Below are 19,287 nucleotides of genomic sequence, written 5' to 3'. Positions count from 1 at the left end.
TTTTGAAAACTTTTATATATTTATATCAAAAATCTGAATGAACATAAAATTCAGTTCCGTCTGGTCAAGCTCGTTTTACATTCACTGAAGTTCCTGTTTGAAGTGTTTTTTTTTCAACACAATAGTTCTTTGAATGAGTGGATTAAACTTCAGTGAACATCTTTTTTTGGCTTTCAAACTCGTTTTAGATTCACTGAAGTTCCTATTTGAAGTTTTTTTTTCAACACAATAGTTCTTTGAATGAGTGGATTAAACTTCAGTGAACATCTTTTTTTTGGCTTTCAAACTCGTTTTAGATTCACTGAAGTTCCTATTTGAAGTGTTTTTTTTTTCAGGCGCGGTTGGCCCTATATCGCACAGGATCAGTGAACCCCAAGTAATATACGATAATCACCTCGAGAATGAACAATAAACAATGTCTTTACATTTTCACATTATTTCGCTAAAAATTCTACACAATAAGTCATGTATTTGTGCCCCTAACACGGCGAACTCCTTTGCTGAGAAGAAGAAACCGCGAATCGGCCGCCCTGATACAGACCCTCAGTTGAACCCCCACAGGACAGCTCGTGCCATTGTGAAAGCTTCGTGCGGGAGCAGAAGCTCGAGGAGGGTATAGGACAAAATACATGGAAGATGATATTGCAGAACCTATGTCTCCACCCAACGGTCATGCGCAGTTCGTTCTCTCGCAGAAGCTGCGGGACAAGGTTCCGTTCTCGCTGCTTCCTCTCTTCCAGTGTTGCTGTGTGGTGTTCAAGTTTGAAGCGCACACATTACATATTCAATCTTCTCTTTGTGTCATTTTTGTACCGAACTTCTTGGAATAAATGCAAGATTGTGGCAAAGATGGATGAGTGGAAACAAATAAAAGCTGGAATTAGATGCGATGAATTAAAATACAGGAGATACATTACCAAAATAGCTCGTGCATGCATTCAGGGGTTTTTCCTTAAAGGTGGAAACACTTCGGGTTCGCGAATAGAGATGGAAAATTCCGTTCATTTTTGGAAACACTATTAACTCTTACAGTGTCATATTACGTTATTACATTGTTGTTCTAAGTCCAATTTATGCACAGATAAGCTAATCGGCGCTAGACCTACAGTTTAAAGTTGGGTCCAAACCACTGTGCAATGTGCCTCCACCGTGTATCGATCCCATTACCCCTTGATTTGAATTGTTGTTTTAAGTTCATTCTATGCACAGAAAGGCTAATCGGGACTGGACCAATAGTTTAAACCACTATGTGCCTCCACCGAGTATCGAACCCGGGGCTCCTTGAATACAAGGCGACGCCGTTACCAGTACATCAGGCAGGCCCTCACATTACGTCATGGCTTGTTAAACCATGTCGTCATATTCAGCCTAGAATGTTGTTAGGTTTTGAAGTGAGACAGCTATTATATTGCATACAACAGACAATCCATTGGTTCTAATCTGAAATCGAAGCTTCATTTACTTTACTGCAATGGCGGCAGTCGCTACACCGATCAACGACTGTTGTGTTTCGTCATTACTGTTGTAAGATGTTTCCTCTTTTCTTTATTCAGCTACCCCTTTTGTGGTTTTCGATAATTGCCTACAGTTTAGTGTGAGTGGTTTTTACATATATTTAACATTCATTTCATTACACATGATTGTAATTAGTGTTTAAAACAAACACTAATCGTCACTAACACTAAAACAAAGCTCATTGTCGCGATTAGCCAAACGTGGCGGAGTAGAAATCTAAATTATATTTTCATAGAATCCTACTAAAAGTTGATACGTATTTTATGAATGACGCATGTTTCATATTTCATTTATTGTCAACATCGCACCCCTTTAATTTCATTCCGCACGCCTCACCACCCCTAGACGATTAATCCTGGTGCAGTCGGTAACGACCGACCAGCTGGAGGATCTGCTTTATTCTCTCCAATCGGCTCGCGAACGAATTCATTGATTCGGTCAGAAACGACAAGGTGGAGGGTTCTGCTTTCTCAAAAAATCCGTTCGCGAACGGATTCACTGATCCGGTTCAGAAAAGACCGACAAGCTGGATGTTCTGTTTCCTCGAATCCGTTCGGGAACGAATTCACTGATTCGGTTCAGAAAAGACCGACACGCTGGATGTTCCGTTTCCTTGAATCCGTTCGCGAACGAATTCACTGATCCGGATCAGCTTGGTTGGGCCCGGTCAGAAACGAGCGGCCGACTAGAACATATATTTGCTTTTCTGGAATGCAGGAGGCCTGCCTACAAGAACCAATCAGATCAGAGAAGAATCTTTCGGAAAAGTCAATAACCTTTGATGTGGATGTTCCAAGAGGGTTGTCTTGTGCTTGTCACCCACCACCCGCAGCAGCTAAAACCATCCTCACGGGAATGTAACGGGACTTGACTTTGCAAAATGAAAAGGAAGGAAGGGGGACTTGCTTTGTTTGCAGAACCAGCCACCGTCTTTCGGTGCAATGCAATCTGTGTGTATTGGAAATGTTCTAGACATGCCGCGGCATGTGGAAGCCATAACTACAGCGCTGTACCATAACCGTTGCATGGAAATTACCTTTACAGATGAGTTAGTTCAATTGAATAATGTTTTGACTGATTTTAGGAATTTACAATGCTCCCTTCTTTCAGAAAAAAACTAACAATTTAAACAATAGAGAAAGAGTTATGTTAGTAGGTAATTGTGTGGTTGTTTACTTTTACTCCATATTAACGAGAAACAATTATAATCGAAAACATTCCGCCATGAAAATTTAGCAACTTCATTGCAGTATCCAGCCTTAGTGCTTGAAACCATACACCCTTTAGTACACACACACACAAATAGTGGCATTCTTCCTCATCGATTGCATATTATTTAGGTTTCCAAATGCAATTTTGACATTCTGTTTGTTTAATTTGGTTTCTTCTTCAACGTTCAACGTATATTTATAAAAATAAATTAGGTCGATTTTCTAATTCTTCAGACGTGTCGTAGCGATGAGGACAAGTCATGAAAAATGTTCATGCAAGACTCGAACCTTTACAGTTGTATTATTACTTATTAGTTATGTTGGACCCCGTATCATGTGACGGGTGCAAAATAGACTAAGTGATGACTCCCTTGTAACTGCTGACGCTTGTAACTCCCTCCCCTCTGTATGTGCGTGTCTTTCCTTTGTGGATACGCGTATGAAGAAATAAATATGCAGTCGCTAGCAAAGATAAGTATACATTGATTCTCTTTAACGCCCTGTTTTTTTTCATAAGATGGTACTTTAGTGATGAGGAAAATGTCGTCCTGCGTAGAATTGCAGTCTATCCTGTGTGATAGACTATCAACCTATTGAAGGTAGTCTATCATGAAGGAGTTCGATTCCCTGGACGAGTGATCTTAGATGAGAATTTTTTCGACAATATCCCTGCAAGTGGCCGCTCTGGAAAACACCCAACCTCTAAACAATGGGAACCGGGGGGAATGGGCGACCGGAGCGTGGTGCTAAACACGTCACCTCCAATGTGAACTAGATCGAGAAAATGTGGAGCCCTACCTCCACACTCACTCTGAATCTTCACGGCGTAGCGCGATGTACAGGGGATAGTTTTATTTATTTATTTTTTAATCTAAAAATTGCTGACATTGTTTTAAAGGTTCTCCTCTGTTCTTCTTAGCACTTTTGTGTCAATTCTTGAATCTATAGTCTTGAACTTGTATATGTAGGCTAATACAAAATGAACCCACTGATAGTCGATTTGTAAACAAGTATTTTAACATCAATATTCCACTCAGTTATTCGTTTTTCTGTCCCAATTTTTTAAAGTGAGATGATTTTCCATTTATATTCACATTTCAACAGTAGTACTTCCTTTGTTTAACAACAATTAGAGATGGTGTCGACATGAAGAGAGACGAGACTCGATCTCGTGAGTCGTAAATGTGTATCTCTTTCTTTTCTCGGTTTTGTCTCGAGCCTCAAAATTAAACAGCATATGTAGTGTGTCACTTCACGAGCTTTTACAGCATATGGAGGTCAATAAGGTAAACAACTTTTATTATTTTATCTTCTGTTTGGTGCATAGTTGCGAAGCTACAAACGCTCCAAAAGTTAAATTTTATCCTGAATATATCAGTTGTGCAGCAGAGGCTTACGGTAATTGAATTTGAATGACTTTGTAATTAAAACTATAAACAATGAAAATATATGACTTATCTTTAAACAGTTAGATATCCATTCGATAAGTATGGTGAAGTCGCCTCCTAAAGTGAATTTGGTTTATGTAATATATTTAACTATCATACTGTCATATCAAAGTTTTGAACGAGACCGAAAGCCTAGTACATGTCATACATGTAGTCTATGTCTTCCTCATTCCGGTACCAATTTTTGATTTGCTGTTTAAGTCCACTTTATGCACAGAAAGGTTAATTGGGACTGGACCTACAGTTTCAAGTGGGATCCGAACCACTATGTACCTCCACCGGGTATCGAACCCGAGACCCCTTTATTGTAAGGCGACGACGCTACCACCCATTCCGGTCCCATCTCGGGATGTAGTTTCGGATATTAATGGACGCTCTTTGTCTTGAAATCGTTCCTACTGTGTTATACTACAACATGACCCAGTATAGTTAGGGTATACGTGTTGTACTCAGAGTGACTAGTTAATTCAACAAGAAAATATTTATGTGTCTGAACCGATGATGGGGGTAAAAATGTCGCATTTCTAGTAGGAAGAAAAAGAACAACAGGAGAATCAGAAAGATATTATCGTTAAAATTATTTTCATTTCCGATTGGGACTTTCCTTGGTAAAGTTAAAGATCCAGAGAGTTTCTTCTCTTGTTTAACTGTGCTTAGAAACTACCTTTACGGCCACCCCATCCGGTGGCCATATGTCCCATGTGCTGACAGCATTTTTTGGCAGGGTACTGGTCAGTTCTGGACTAGTGCATTCAACATTGTACCGTCGCTTGAAGTAGTGTTCGCTGTGCTCGGTTATTGTTGAGTCTGTGCGACTTCGTGATTTTATGCTGCCAGAAACACAATCTCTAATTTGTTGTAGAGTGCGTGATTTTGTGTTGTGGTGTCTTTCTGAGTTTTCCTTTTTGTGTGATAGTGCGTGCGTGATTTAGTGTAGCTAGTGGTGTCTTTCTGAGTTTTCCTTCTTGTGTGATAGTGCGTGCGTGCGTGTGTGTGTGTGTGTGTGTGTGGAATTTCCGAAGATCTGTACCTGTGTCAGTGACATAATGCCACGAAAAAGAAGTGAGATTTGGAACCATTTTTCCGAAGAGAAGGGAGGAAAGGCTCGATGTGGGTACTGTTCACAGACTCTGAGTGTTGCGTGTGGTTCTACGGGGAACCTTTCAAGACATTTAAAACCTAAACACCCTACTGTCCCAGTAACAAGATTAGAAGCAGAGCCTGCGTCATCATCCCTTGCCAGTGTGCCTAACGTGACCAAAGAAATTGCAAGGGAAGTGGACAATTCCAACACAACAGAGGCTTCGACGAGTCACGTGCAAGATTTACGTGGAAGATCACAAGGACCACAAATTCAAAAACAATCAAGTATTGGGGACTTCGTCAGAGTAAACAGACCTCTTTCAACGAACCAGTCAAAGCAAATTGACCAGCAATTGGTAAAAATGGTGGTGAAAGAATACCATCCTTTTTGTATTGTGGAGGGTGAAGAATTCAGAAAATTTGTAAATATGCTAAATCCCGGATATGTTCTTCCCAACAGGAAAACCATTTCCGCCAGTTTGATCCCACAGCTTCACCATTCCATTTCGGAAGATGTTAAAGTTAAAATTAAAAATGCCCCAGCTGTTTGCCTGACGACAGATTCGTGGACATCCATAAATAATGAAAACTTTCTGGCTATTACTGCACACTTTATGGATGATTATTGCAAATTAAATTCACATTTATTAGGCTGCCTTTCGTTTGGTGAAAAACACACCGCGGAGAATCTTGCAAACCGCCTGAAAGAAACTGTCCGTGAGTACGAACTTCAAAACAAAGTAGTTGCCGTTGTCAGCGATAATGCAGCCAACATTAGTGCTGCTATACGTTTATGTAATTGGCGACATTTGCCCTGCTTTGCACACTGTGTAAATCTTGTCGTTCAGGCAGGTTTGAAAGCTATCCGCAATGCAGTAGATAAAGTGAAATCAATCGTCGAGTATTTTAAAAGAAGCACCTCAGCTCTAGCAAAATTACAGTCAGTGCAGGATCAGATGGGGGTCCCCAAATTAAAACTGAAACAAGACGTTGTTACGCGTTGGAATTCCACATTTGACATGCTGGACAGAATGATTAAAATAAAAGATGCTGTAGTTGCCACATTGGCATTACAGGAAAATAACGTAACTGTGTTGACTCCTGATGAGTGGAAGATTGTGGAGAAATCCTTGAAAGTACTTAAAATATTTCAAGAGGTTACCGAAGAAATCAGTTCGGAGAAGACTGTTTCTGCCTCGGAAGTCCTTCTCCTTGTAAGGGACATGAACAGAAGGTTACGGGTTCTGGGAGCTTATTCTTGACACTCAACACCTAGCTCACGAGTGAGTCGTCTCGTTCGGTAACCAACTCGGTTGCCAGCCGAAAGTCGAATTCTTGAAACGAAACGAGTTGAGCAGCTCACGGATTCGGGGTCTCGAGTTGCGTACGGCTGAAATGTTGGCTGGCAAGAGAGGCTACCATACCATTAGCCAATGGCGTTGCGACTTTTGCGATTTCGATTCTCGGTAATCGTACAGTCCACAGTCGATCGCAGCCAATTTTATTTTGTCTGTATTGAAATACCCATTGAATGTATGTTCTTAACACGGATGTGTTATGTGTAAAATATACGTAACGTTACATGCAATTAATGACAGTGCCGTGCCATCTAGAAATACCGGCACTTTCAACATGTTGAAACTCTTTCCGCACGCAGTTGACAGAAAAAGCTATGAAGAAAAATGGAAGTTATGTTGCTGCATTAAGGCAAGTGTTCATTCTATTTATATAAAATAATTATTTTATTTGTTGAATTCAAATCACGGTGATGAGTTTATTAAAGCCTTGTGCACCGTTCATAATCATAAGCAAGGATGTCTTCAATCTAATCTAGTGTAATGTAAATTGTTGCAAACATTTGGACCAGTGTTAAAGAAGCACAACCTAAACAAACTGTACATAGTAGTGACAAAGTTTAGTATTAAAATTATTTGATACACAGAAGGTGATCAGGACTGGATGTTGAGTTGTCAAAGCATGCCGTAACTCGTTTAGAACTGCTATTATGCTCCAGGCAAGGCCTCATATTTATGACACACCAAAAGGTATTCTCGATAACAAAATATCCCAAGCAGAAAGTCAACACGAAAAAAATACAATTGGTGCTTGGGTGTCTATATTTTGCCTTTTTCTCTATTTTAAGCCACTTTTCTGCATCATTAGTCTAAATTTGATAATGAAGTATGTGAGGATTTGATGAATTATGCTACACAAATGTAGAAAATTTTTCATTCATCAGTGACTTACAGGCAGTGTAGCCTTCACAAGCTACTTTTCACAACATAATTCCTCCTAAATTAATACATTCTTCATATTTAAAATGCACAAATTAATTTCTCCAAACTTACTTCCAGTATTCTAAATGTATTCTTTATCCTCTTGTACAACTTGCAAATTTCATTACACAATCTGAACCATTACCATGTTGGCTAGTTGTGATATTACTTCAGATAGTTATGTATGCATTTTTCATTCTAATTCTTTTCTTCTACTTTCAGGTTAAACATTCCCAGAACCCAAATTGAAAGAGGATGGGGAAGTAACATGCCCTTGTTTGTCTATGGCTGATATTGGAGAGGTCTGTCATCTTGCTGCTATTGTCTTCATGCTTGAACTGGGTGTACACTAAATGGATAATTTATCATGCATTCAAGAAGAATGTGACCACCTCATATTCCAATAAGTGGCACGGACTTTGCTGCTTCCGTGCAGAAGAAAAGAAAGCCGGACATGGCAAGTGAAGCTGAAATCACCGATGAAAGCATTCCGAAATCTACAAAAGAAGGGTTCGATGTACAACTTCAAAATTTATGTAATTCAAGGAAGACACCTGGTGTATTGTCAATATTTCCTGGCCAACACATAGTGATCAAAAGTGCCTTAATATGCCAGGCTTCACTCAAGCTACCCGTATTTGTGATAACAGTTGGAAAATGAATGTGCAGTTATATTTGGTGGTCAAGCAGAAAATTTGAAGTGGTTTTAGTACAAATCAGGGACATCAAACATGAATACCATTATTACAAATGGTACAGTTTCACCATCTGTGTCACTTTTTTTCTTTTTTTAAGCTACCAAGTTCTTATTTTCCTCCGAAGCTTCTAAGGTATAACCCATGAGAGTACAGTGACAAAATTATATGAACACATACACACAGGTCTTACCACTATTTTCATGATGAAAGTTGTGCGAATTACTCACAAGTTTAATATATATATATTATTAACTTAAGTTTTGCAAGTATCGAGGTAACTCCTGCGACGTTTCGGGAGGCAACTGTTCCCTTCCTCAGGCTGCTCACGTTTAGGTTATGTATAAATCATAACCACGTTGAACTCTCCATAGGTACAGGATAAAGGATTGGTAAAAGGTGTGTGGTTAAAAAACAATAAAAATCGAAAACCCATTACAGGTGCACGTCAAACTACCATGCCGTTTTCCCAATTAGAAACTGCTCCTTGGAATGTTAAAACTGTGAATAGCCCCAGTCCACGTGTGCTGCAATACTCCAATGTTTCCTCGTCGAGCACGAGGAACCACTATTTTCCATATGTGGGTTATCCCTAAAAAAGTTTACCCTTGAATAGGTGCAATACCAGATGGAATTGTGAATTCTACTTGCTGTGGGAAAGGAGTATGAAACAAAAAATGCCCGTGCAGTTTGAGAAACTTGACTGTGAATGAGATTTGGTGTGTGAAATTATCTTGGTTGATGAAAGATAACGGGATCATTATATTAAAAATAGACCACCCCAATTACTTTTAGGTGCAAACGCAAATAAATGTTAACTTAATTTAGTGAATAGAGGAGAAAATGTTCATCTGTAGGGTTCTGGGGGATGTTGAAATGTGGAATGGGTAATGGTTCATATTATTTTATGATTTCTCCTAGCACAAAGACTAATTAGCGTAGAATTTTGGCAATCATTGTCACGAAATTTGAACCTTCCTTAAAGTAATGAGTACTGTTTGAACTCTAAAAAAAATTATGTATGTCGAAAAAAAACAACTTAAAATTACCTTACGCAAACATACCAACTTCCCATGGACAAGATATTCTCCGTCGACAAGCCGTAGAAGCATGGGAATGAATGTAGAAGTAAATCCGAACCTTAGTAGAATGCATTTAGGAACTTTGTTTTAATGCTAAGAGAACCAAACCTAATCTGCCTAACCTAACCACAAAAGCATATATTGAACAAAATCTTAAGTAATCGCTAAAACCCCGCAGTATGTGTTAACAGACATACATAGAAATCGAACCATGTAGAAATTGCATTTGTAGCATGATGAAATCGCAATAAAACAAAAGGAACTTTGGCCCCAGGGAAAGGAAAAGATCTGGAGTTCCAACCAAACACATGTAGAGGATCCATTAATTGTCAGCAACAGTGCTGTGACACTACCAATTTAAGAAGTATAGTGCTCGTTTTTGTTATATATGTGATTGATTGGTTTGGTTAGTATTACTTCCCTTTTCTGCTTCTTTTGGCTAAGTACAAAGATGAGAATAAGTGGTGATGAGATGAAATTGATAACGGGGCACTAAAAAAGAAGGGTACTAGTTTACTATCCTTCGGACAGATTTCTTCATTTCTACAGAAGAAACTACTTACCGCAATAAGTTCCTGTAGTATTGTCTAACATCGGGAAGGTATTTTGTGTGAAATTCAGGTAAGTTTTCCATATCCTGGGAAAGGATTTCTTCAAATTTAAAAGTTTGAGGCTCATTTGGGGGCATGTGACTCCAGCCAATTTCTAACATACCTTTAACAGGGAGTCTATAGAGAAAGCCGGGGCTGCGTTAGCAGTTGGTCAATTACCCCAGGGGCGGAGCCTGGAATCTGTGGGAAATTTGAAACTAAAATAATATTTTAGTTTTAATTTCGCACCGATTCCGGGATGGATAGCCCCAAAAACCATTCACGGAATGTTCCGCGAAGCAGATAAGTAAGTACGAATGTCAAAAATTGACGAAACTAAGAAGTTATAGGTGTCCGAAGGATAGTAAACTGTTACCACATCTTCACTTCAGCTGATGATAATGTTAGTGATCTGTTATTTTAAAAATAATTGGTTTGATTTTTAGGTTTACAATGCCTGGCCTTAAAAATTTATTTTTTTTTTGCTTCAACCATTCAGTCAATTTTTCAACAGTGCTATTGCTGTATAATACTTTTTACATGCAAATCACATTCACTGAAACAAAATACAATTGATATCTGTCTCTCCACGAAACTAATAATGAAAGTGTAAGAGACGTGTATAATTAAAACATGTATTTTTTTTTTCAAAAAAGTTTTTTTTATTTACTTTATTATATATAATAAAAGTGTTTACTGAAGTAGAAATTATGTTTGCAGTTATTCAACTATTCATTTGGTACCCTTGATCCTCTGTACCCCCCCAGAAAAAGTGAAATATCTTGCTGTGAACATTTTCTGTTTAGCTCATGTAAATGTTACTGTGAAGTAAGGTACATTTATTATGTTAGCATGTTACTTATGAAGGTGAACAGCCCGAAGGCTTCGAACCACTGAATATAGCACCAAACAGGGTATTCAACAACTACATTAGGAGTCTTAGCTTTGGAGCTTATAGAAAGTTCCGACATGTTCTTCTGTTAATTTAGTGTGCATACAAAAGGTTTTTGCAATAAAAAGCAGCAAAAGTATTCAGAGATGGCAGGTTCCTACTCATGTGGGGCATAATTGTGGTTCAAATATCTTATTTGTTTTTTATGCTTGCAAGAACCAATTTTATATTACATAAGACATCAAAATCTTTTGATTAAAGAAGATCAACATTAACTCTTGATGGGGTTACAGTGGGTACATTTCTTATTAATTTATATTGGAAATGTTTGTTTATCTACATCCAAGCTACCTTCATTCATGTGTTGGAACTTAAATCAGTCTAGTACAAATTATCTGGACTGCTCCTTTCAATTATAAGAAATATTTTTATTTGTGCTTGAAAGTGTTTTAAATTTTTATTTTAAACATACAATTTGCAAGAAAGAATACTTCAAATCTTTCTGCAACCATCTGGCTGACATCCTATGGGAGCGGATGAAATATCTGCTTAATGTTTTTGTGTGTCGTTTGTGGATACATTTTCTGAAAGATATCTGGTTATTGTTGTGCACTTAAAAAGGGGAAAATGTACCTTACAACTAAGGGTGCTAACAGTTTTATCTTAAATGAGCTTTGAAATACCTGGTGAACCATAGTTTATCCAAAATGAGATTTCATCCTAACTTGGCTAGAAGTTAATGCTGTTACTATTTCCCTTCCCCTTGATACTCTTATCAGTTTGCCTTGTACAAACAGCCACCCTTCAGTTTTAAGGCTCGACAGGACCTTTGGAAGCCCAAAGGGCAATTTTTTTCAAATTTTCCTCAATTCCAAAAACCTCTGATATTCCAAAATATGAAAAATTACATACTTAGAATTATTTCTAGAGCATTGACGTGAATTTTTGAGAGTTTGCTTTTGCCATCATCTAGATATTCTCAAAAGTTTGCGGATTACGTAAGTTTATTAATATCCAGACAACAGTGAAAACAAACTACACGAAAATTCACGTCAAAGGTCCAGTTGAGCCTTAAGGGTTTCAGAAGCCATAAACTGTTGGGTACAACATTATTTGTGTGACTGGTTCATTTATTGCAGGGTTCACCAAATCAAAACCGACATGCAAAAGCTAAACATACAATTTCATTGTAGGCAGCAGCTTGGTCAATATATTAAAAACCTGCTAAACTCAACTTTTATTACAGCAGTTATACTCTCAACCTGAATAAAGCTCACCATGAACCAGGCAAGGATTGTACATTATGGTCACTATTAAAACTCCATTGGTATAAGACACACACCCTGGGATATAATTATAAGTTTTTTAGGCTCAGGTAATTATATTATTTTCCGGTCTTGTCTAGCAGTAATTCGCAATGTCCATGGCCAGATGATAGCACATATATGTTCTGGCATTAGTCTGTCTACACACACACACAACATTTTGATGATAGGTTTTCTTTTGTAAGCACCAAGCTCACACATACACCAACCACGTAACCATTTTCTGAAAACATATTTTATTTCGATGCACACTAAATTCATGTTGTCATTGTTTTGATATTCAATAGTTTTATTGGACTCCCATTCATTTATTACAGCTACTATTTCTGGCAAAATAAACTTTGGAATAAGAAAAGAGAAAACCTGGGTAGTGTGTTTGATTCTCACGGCTTATTGTTGTGCTTTTCTTGATAACTTGCCTCTCATAATAGGTAATCAGTAACATTGCAATACAAGCATATATTTTTTTTTAATATAATAAATTTTTTTAACTTATATAAGTGATATACATTAGGCACTACATATTTATAAACTACTTTCAATATGATTAATGTAAAAAGATATTCAAAAAGACAAAAAAAAACAATAAAATTCATATGTGAGAGCCATGTTCACTGTACACCAACCACGTTACTTCTTTAAACCATGAAAACTGCAGAGGCCAAAGTAGCTCTCGGTATTGGGGCCTTCTCGATGGCATAGTGATAGTGTCGTCACATTGTAATCTAGGTGTCCTGGATTTGATACCCGGTGGAGATACACATTGGTTTCGATCCCAATTTAAAGTGTAGGTCCAGTTCAGATTAGCCTTTTTGTGCATGAAGTGGAATTAAAACAACAATTCAATCAAAGCTCTCGGTATCTGCCAATATAGGCATTTATTGGTAAAATTACATATTTTTACTAATGCAACATCTCTACAGTCTGTAATTTACTGCAAAATTCTGACATATTATTTTTGTGAACCTATATAAATTAATACATCCTGCTTTTGTATAAAATCACTTTATTCGTATCCACAAAATTGTACAGCTGCTTTTAAGCATTCATAGGTACATTCACTGACAAACAAAAAAATGTTCGAGCATAACACACTTCAACAATTTTGTCTGTGTTATATCACCTGGTATAGCACTGCCAAGTATGCACATGTATTGTTGAGATCAGACTACTATATTTTCTGTGAGCAAACATATTCTATCACCCACTTAACATGTTTTCCGAGATTCGCCAGTTTCCAAGCGCATTGCATCTTGGTACCTATTACTCATTTTTTACCTCTTGATAATTGTATTCGAAGCTCGGCACAGCCCAACACTGAAAATGTTGGAACTCTTATCTGCAAGTATAAGGTCAACTGGTAGATTTCGCCACTGTGTTCTGTAATGAAAGTTATTACACACACCTTGAGGGTATATACAGATCAAATACTTAACTGTAATTTGTTTACAATTAGACCAGGTCATGGCTCTTATAATCAAGCATGGTTGCCTGTTAATAAATAATTTGAAGCAATCTATATTTACAGAAACCCTCTCACCACAATTTGACCTGAATGGAAAAGGCATTGTTTCATGTAACAATGTCCTTTCTGACCATGGTATGCAATTTAAAATCATACATATATGATATTTGACCACTTGTCTACTATTCAGGATGCTGTCACTTTTCACACGTATCAATATGCCAGATCCTGCAGTCTGCATCCTTTCTTCACTCTCGTTAAAGTCTTCAGTAAACTTCGCCTTTGACACTTGAACTCCTTTGCAAGTTCCTGTGATCTTAAATCACATTGTCAATATACACTGTATTCCATTGTCATGGGTGTCTGCCATGCAGTGTGTTCTTTACCTAAATAAAAGAAGAGCATAAATAGTACACTTATCACAAAGAGAAAATGCAAAGTAATAAAATAAAATGTATGATAAATACAGAAAAATTAGTACACACTTTATCCATGAAACATTTTTTTTCATCTTCTTTCTTCTTTGTTCTATTAATTTCAGTGGCCACTACCACCATCCTCGTTGGAACTTGTACTGTTGCTTGACATGCTTCCAACGAGGACGGTGGCAGTGGCCACTGAAATTAATAGAACAAAGAAAAAAGTTTTGCTGATAAAGTGAGTACTAGTTTCTCTATATTTATCTACTACCGCGTCTCTCTTTTCCCAATTATGAATAAAATATATTTGGTCGGATGGACCAATGTGATAATATGCCCATATTTCATGCTACTGATGCTGAACCAGTGATGATAAAAATAGATATTGCACACATAAGTGTGAAAATTTTTTGACTTTCCCACTTAACTTTGGATTTTTCATATTTGTTTACACAAATTTATTTTAAAAATATATATACACAGCTCGATGAAAGCAGCAGGTGAAATTCCAACATGGCAATGTAAAAATATGTCTTATTACGTGTTCAACACTGGTGGTTGCATGGAAAAAATACTCATCATTGATCACGCAGATCCCTATCATGATCCATAGAATATTATCGTTTTTACCCATTATTTGTCAAAATTGATCTGGTGTTGTAGCAATAATGGCATTCTGGTTCCATTAGCAACATTTTATTTCGTTCAATATGTCCCAGAGGAAAGGAAATTCCATTTAAATATGGTGAAACCAACAAAAATTACAACTTATGTTGTCACATTTATTATTCTGTTTTCCCACAAGATTCATATATGCTTCTGGTGGTGTGAACATACATTTATAATAGATTTTAGAAACTTGTAATTGTGTATATATAGAAACACTTTGTCTAAAAACACTTCCGTCAAGTTGCATGGATCCTTATTGTGCTCCACTGTAGTGTGAGCTCTATAACAAGTGAAAATACTTTGTGTGTCATTATCTAACAGAACAAGAAGTCTTCTAAATACATGAAACTTGACATTATAATATATGTAACTATTATTGGCATATTAGTTATTAAAATGCAGTTTCATGCAAAATAAATTGGATGATATTGTTAAGACAAGGGGAGTTTATGTGCATGAAGTTCATGTGAAAATAACATCTTAATTCATAATTGGGAAAAGAGAGACACGGTAGTATATAAATACAGAGAAACTAGTACTCATTTTTACCCGCGAAGCTGTTTTATCTTTTTCAATTAATTTCAGTGGCCACCATCCTCGTTGGAACTTGCTGTACTGAAAGCAAGCAATGGAAAAGCAACTTCCAACGAGGATGGTGGCAGTGGCCACTGAAATTAATCGGAAAAGAAAAAACAGCTTCGCGGATAAAAGTGAGTACTAGTTTCTCCGTATTTATAACATCTTAAGTTTGCACATAGCTTGAGGACCTAAAAGAAAAGTTAAATATCCAAAACTCTTCCAGAGAAGAGCCATTTTCTAAATACTTTCTAAATGATTGTCATGCATTTCATCTCTGATTGTAGTAACTCAGCAAGAAACGTGTCTTTAGAAGCATATTTTAGTAGCAGCAAGTATTGCCAGAATCATCAGTTATGAAGATACAAACTCTCATCAGTGTATATTCACTAAGTTGTTATGTGCCTGTATTACGTTAGTTCAGTCTTATAGCCATGGCGATAGAAGAAAGGAGCTCTCGGTATCTTCCAGTCAACTACGTATGTTTTTAACTGCTTGAAATATGTTCAGGCATTGACGTTAATTTATCTCTCGTTTATTTCTGTTCAGTTTTTCAAAGTCTCACTTTTATGCACAGATAGGTTAACTGGGACTGGATCTACAACAGTTTAAATGGAATCTGAAACACTTATGTGCCTCCACCAGGTATCAAGCCTGGGATGGTTTAATTACAAGGTGACAACATTACCAATATGGCATCAGGGAGGCTGGTATGGGTTTTAGTAATGACAACAAGGAAGGTTTTGTTAAAAGGTGCATGTGTCAGATACAGAGGGATACATTCATGTTTCAGAGCATGTGATGGGGATCGTAGACTATGTTTTAATGCATAATGAAAGATAATAGTAAAAAGCAGGAGGCTGAGTAGTCTCTAAAACTGTATTTCAAAGAGAATATTATTACGAACTACTAACTTTGATTAAATAAATATTTAATGTTGATTTCATTGTAAGACTTAATTTTCACAGAAAAATTACATATTCCCTTACATGGTTAGGTCATGCGAGTATCTGTTACAAAAGTTGGTGTGAGTTAATTAAGTTTATACAATATGTCAATGTGTAAATGAAAGAAGTGTGGTATATTTTCCTTACCTTTCTCTTGGTGATATTTGAATATCTTCTGTGCAACTTTAGAACCACTGTTGGCATTTGCCTCAGATACCTCTGGTTCCTTGCTACATTTTTTATAAGCAACAAAGGGAGCCCAATATGGATTAGACTCATCCATGTGGTATGCTGGTTTCCCTGAAACCGGCAGAATATTCATTATTACTAACATATACCTTCTGTTCGTTAAAATAAAAAAAATCAGAATAGAAGCACTTTCCATACATAAGCTCACTACAGCAAGAGTGCACAAATTTCTAGTGTTTTGTTTGCTTACACATTTTTAAAAATGCAAATGCAGATTATGTTTGTACTTACATTACCAATGTGTATATCTTTGCCTATGTATTAATTTTGTTCAATTCTGCCATTGCAAATATTAGATCATTGCTTATAGCAACGATTAGGTGCAGAACAGCTGCATTCTTAACCTTGCCCTTCAATAAAGGATAACTGAATTGAATAAATAGACAACATAAGCCACAACTGTGTAATAGTATTCCTGTGAAACACTTCTAATTATGGGACATGTAAATTTTACCACATACCAATGCCAACAACGTGTGGTAAATAATTTTTTCTACATTTCTTTTGCAAAAAGATCATTTCTTACATTTTGTGTATATCACAAATAAATGTGCTAAACAGACACTCACCTTCACAGTATTCCTGCTTGCAGAACAAGTCTTGCTTGATGCAATTGCTGACGTTGGCCTGACAAACACTAATTCTGCAATCTTTTGCCACTGCCAACTGGTAGTTGCCTGTTGCAAAAATATTTCACTAACATGATAAAAATGTTCGTATTACGATAAGATAACATTTATTAATTCATCCATGAATAACTTACTTGCATATAGCATATATGGTAACAGTTTCATACATCGGAGACACATTTCTTCATTTTTACAGAAGAAACTACTTACGGAAATGAGTTTCTCTAAGGTTTCCAACGTTAGTCGAAGTATTTTCTTTCATCGTGGTATCTATTTGACCGGGAAATCATGTCAGTGTTTCAAATCCCTTTTTTTTTAACTATGCTTGCCTAACCTAACCAAACCTAACCTTATCGGAATGGTTCGTGGGGCTATCCGTCAGCTACCTGTGCATAATGTACAATTTGCACACGTGACGAACACGGTAGTAGGTATTTCTCAGTGAAGAAGGTTGGAAACACTGATATTTGAAAACAAAAGATGCGATATCATTCGCAAAGTAAGCAATATCGCACCATTATGTGCGTTCGGTAGCACATAGGGTAACACTTTACTGTACTGGAGACTGATTTCTTCAAATTTACAGGCGAAAGTACTTACGCAAATCATTTTCTGTAGCGTTGTTGATGTTCGGGAATGTAGTTTCTGCACGAGATCACAATACGCTCTCGTATTGTCCGTATATGCTAAATTGAATGAAAGGAGTGCTTATGGAACCTAACCTAGTAGGCATACCTCGTCCCCGTGATGGTTCGTGGGACTATCGTGAATTTTTGGGCTAAGGTCAGTGGTTTTTGGGGCTGCCCGTGGATGGTTTGTGGGAAATATGGAACAGTAAGTACTCGTTAATGTAAGAAATAGACATTATTTTCGTTAGAAATTCATTATTTCACCTAAAGAAATGTTCCGCAATGCAGAATAGTACGCTAGCAATGTAAAAAAATTGCGAAATAAATCATTGATAGGTGTCTCCGATATAGTAAAGTAGAAAATGTGTTATTTTAGTAGAAAAAGTATTTGTTTTCGTGTAAAAATCATAATGGCACATTGAACTAGCTATGTTCCGCAATACACAATTGATAAGTACAAACCATGCAAAACAAAATATCCGATTTTAATGTGTCTCCGATCTATGAAACTGGTACCTATAGCCTATATGCAGTGATATTGGGCATGTCAGTTTGTTTAGAATATCATAAACAATGCAGTATAATAAAACAATGAAATACAATTTATGGTTACAGCAAAATAGTCAAATTATAATACGATAAAACACCCATATTACTACCTTAATGGTACCCAGTACACATGTGCATTTTACATCCATTCAATTATCTTAGAATTTCTGTATTGATCCTTTAATTCTGATCAACACGAGAAGTGCTTATTATTTAGTTAAATATAATTGAGATCAGCTGTTCTATTTTCCTTATTTATCACGTACCCATTACATGCAATGTGCACAGATAGTATAACAATTATGACCTTCAAAGTGCTTCAGTATTTCCATGTTTTTTTTCGCTTTTCTACCTTTTGGATCTATTGTGACAAAATAAATTGCGAACTTATGATATAAGTATATGGTGTGACAATCAACATCCATCCACCTTACCCTTGAGCGTTAAAATGCTCTATATTTTTACGAGAAAAACCTATTGTATTTTTTCAATATATTTTTTTATTTACACCTTGACAAATAAGTCTTCAAAGTCAAGCATGTGTACGCGCAAACCAATATTTTAATGAACAATCGAAAAAAAAAACATTGTGCATAGACTAACCACAGCCTATTTACGTCACTGGACGCTTATTACTGCTTTTTTAAAAAATTCAAGCTTATAATAATAATACAAATCGTAACATACTTACCTTAAGATGGACTGGAATGGTTGTATTCTACTTCATTCGCTATTATCCTTGCCTCAAACACAAACAGCAAGTTAAATATGCATCCATGGTCGACAATTATGGTAACAGACTCAACAGAACGAGTGGATACGGTAGGGTACCTGCTGCCGAGTGCTAGCGAACGAAACGACTCTCAAGCCAGAGACCGAACGGATTTCAAGAATCGAGTACATTTCATGTCGTTCGCCGCGCGACCGACTTGACTCGGCAATCCAAGAGCCAGCTACCGTAACGAGTTTCAAGAATAGGCTCCCTGGAGAGTGATGATAGCCTGCCGCCTGAAGTTCATGCGATGATAGGCACACTGA

At 37.0% G+C, this 19,287-nt stretch overlaps 1 protein-coding gene and 1 long non-coding RNA gene across 2 annotated transcripts; one reads left to right on the top strand and one right to left on the bottom strand.

Annotated features, from left to right (window-relative positions):
- Nucleotides 1–5,220: 5,220 nt before the first annotated feature.
- On the top strand, nucleotides 5,221–6,519 carry LOC145994466 (zinc finger BED domain-containing protein 6-like). Its single transcript, XM_083130602.1, has one exon. It carries the CDS (start codon nucleotides 5,221–5,223, stop codon nucleotides 6,517–6,519), a length of 1,299 nt encoding a protein of 432 aa, XP_082986728.1.
- Nucleotides 6,520–13,154: 6,635 nt separating this feature from the next.
- LOC145994197 (uncharacterized) lies at nucleotides 13,155–19,076 on the bottom strand. The gene is made up of 4 exons (XR_014442318.1): nucleotides 18,941–19,076; nucleotides 17,012–17,119; nucleotides 16,341–16,493; nucleotides 13,155–13,968 (listed from the first exon to the last, which is right to left on the bottom strand). It is a non-coding gene; the product is annotated as an uncharacterized LOC145994197 (long non-coding RNA).
- Between the last annotated feature and the right edge of the window lie 211 nt (nucleotides 19,077–19,287).

The sequence above is a fragment of the Lepisma saccharinum genome, chromosome 10, assembly GCF_977018435.1.
Source record: "Lepisma saccharinum chromosome 10, izLepSacc3.1, whole genome shotgun sequence".
Lineage (NCBI taxonomy): Eukaryota > Metazoa > Arthropoda > Insecta > Zygentoma > Lepismatidae > Lepisma > Lepisma saccharinum.
The sequence above is the reverse complement of the archived record's forward strand: the minus strand, read 5'-3'. Positions and strand labels throughout refer to the sequence as shown.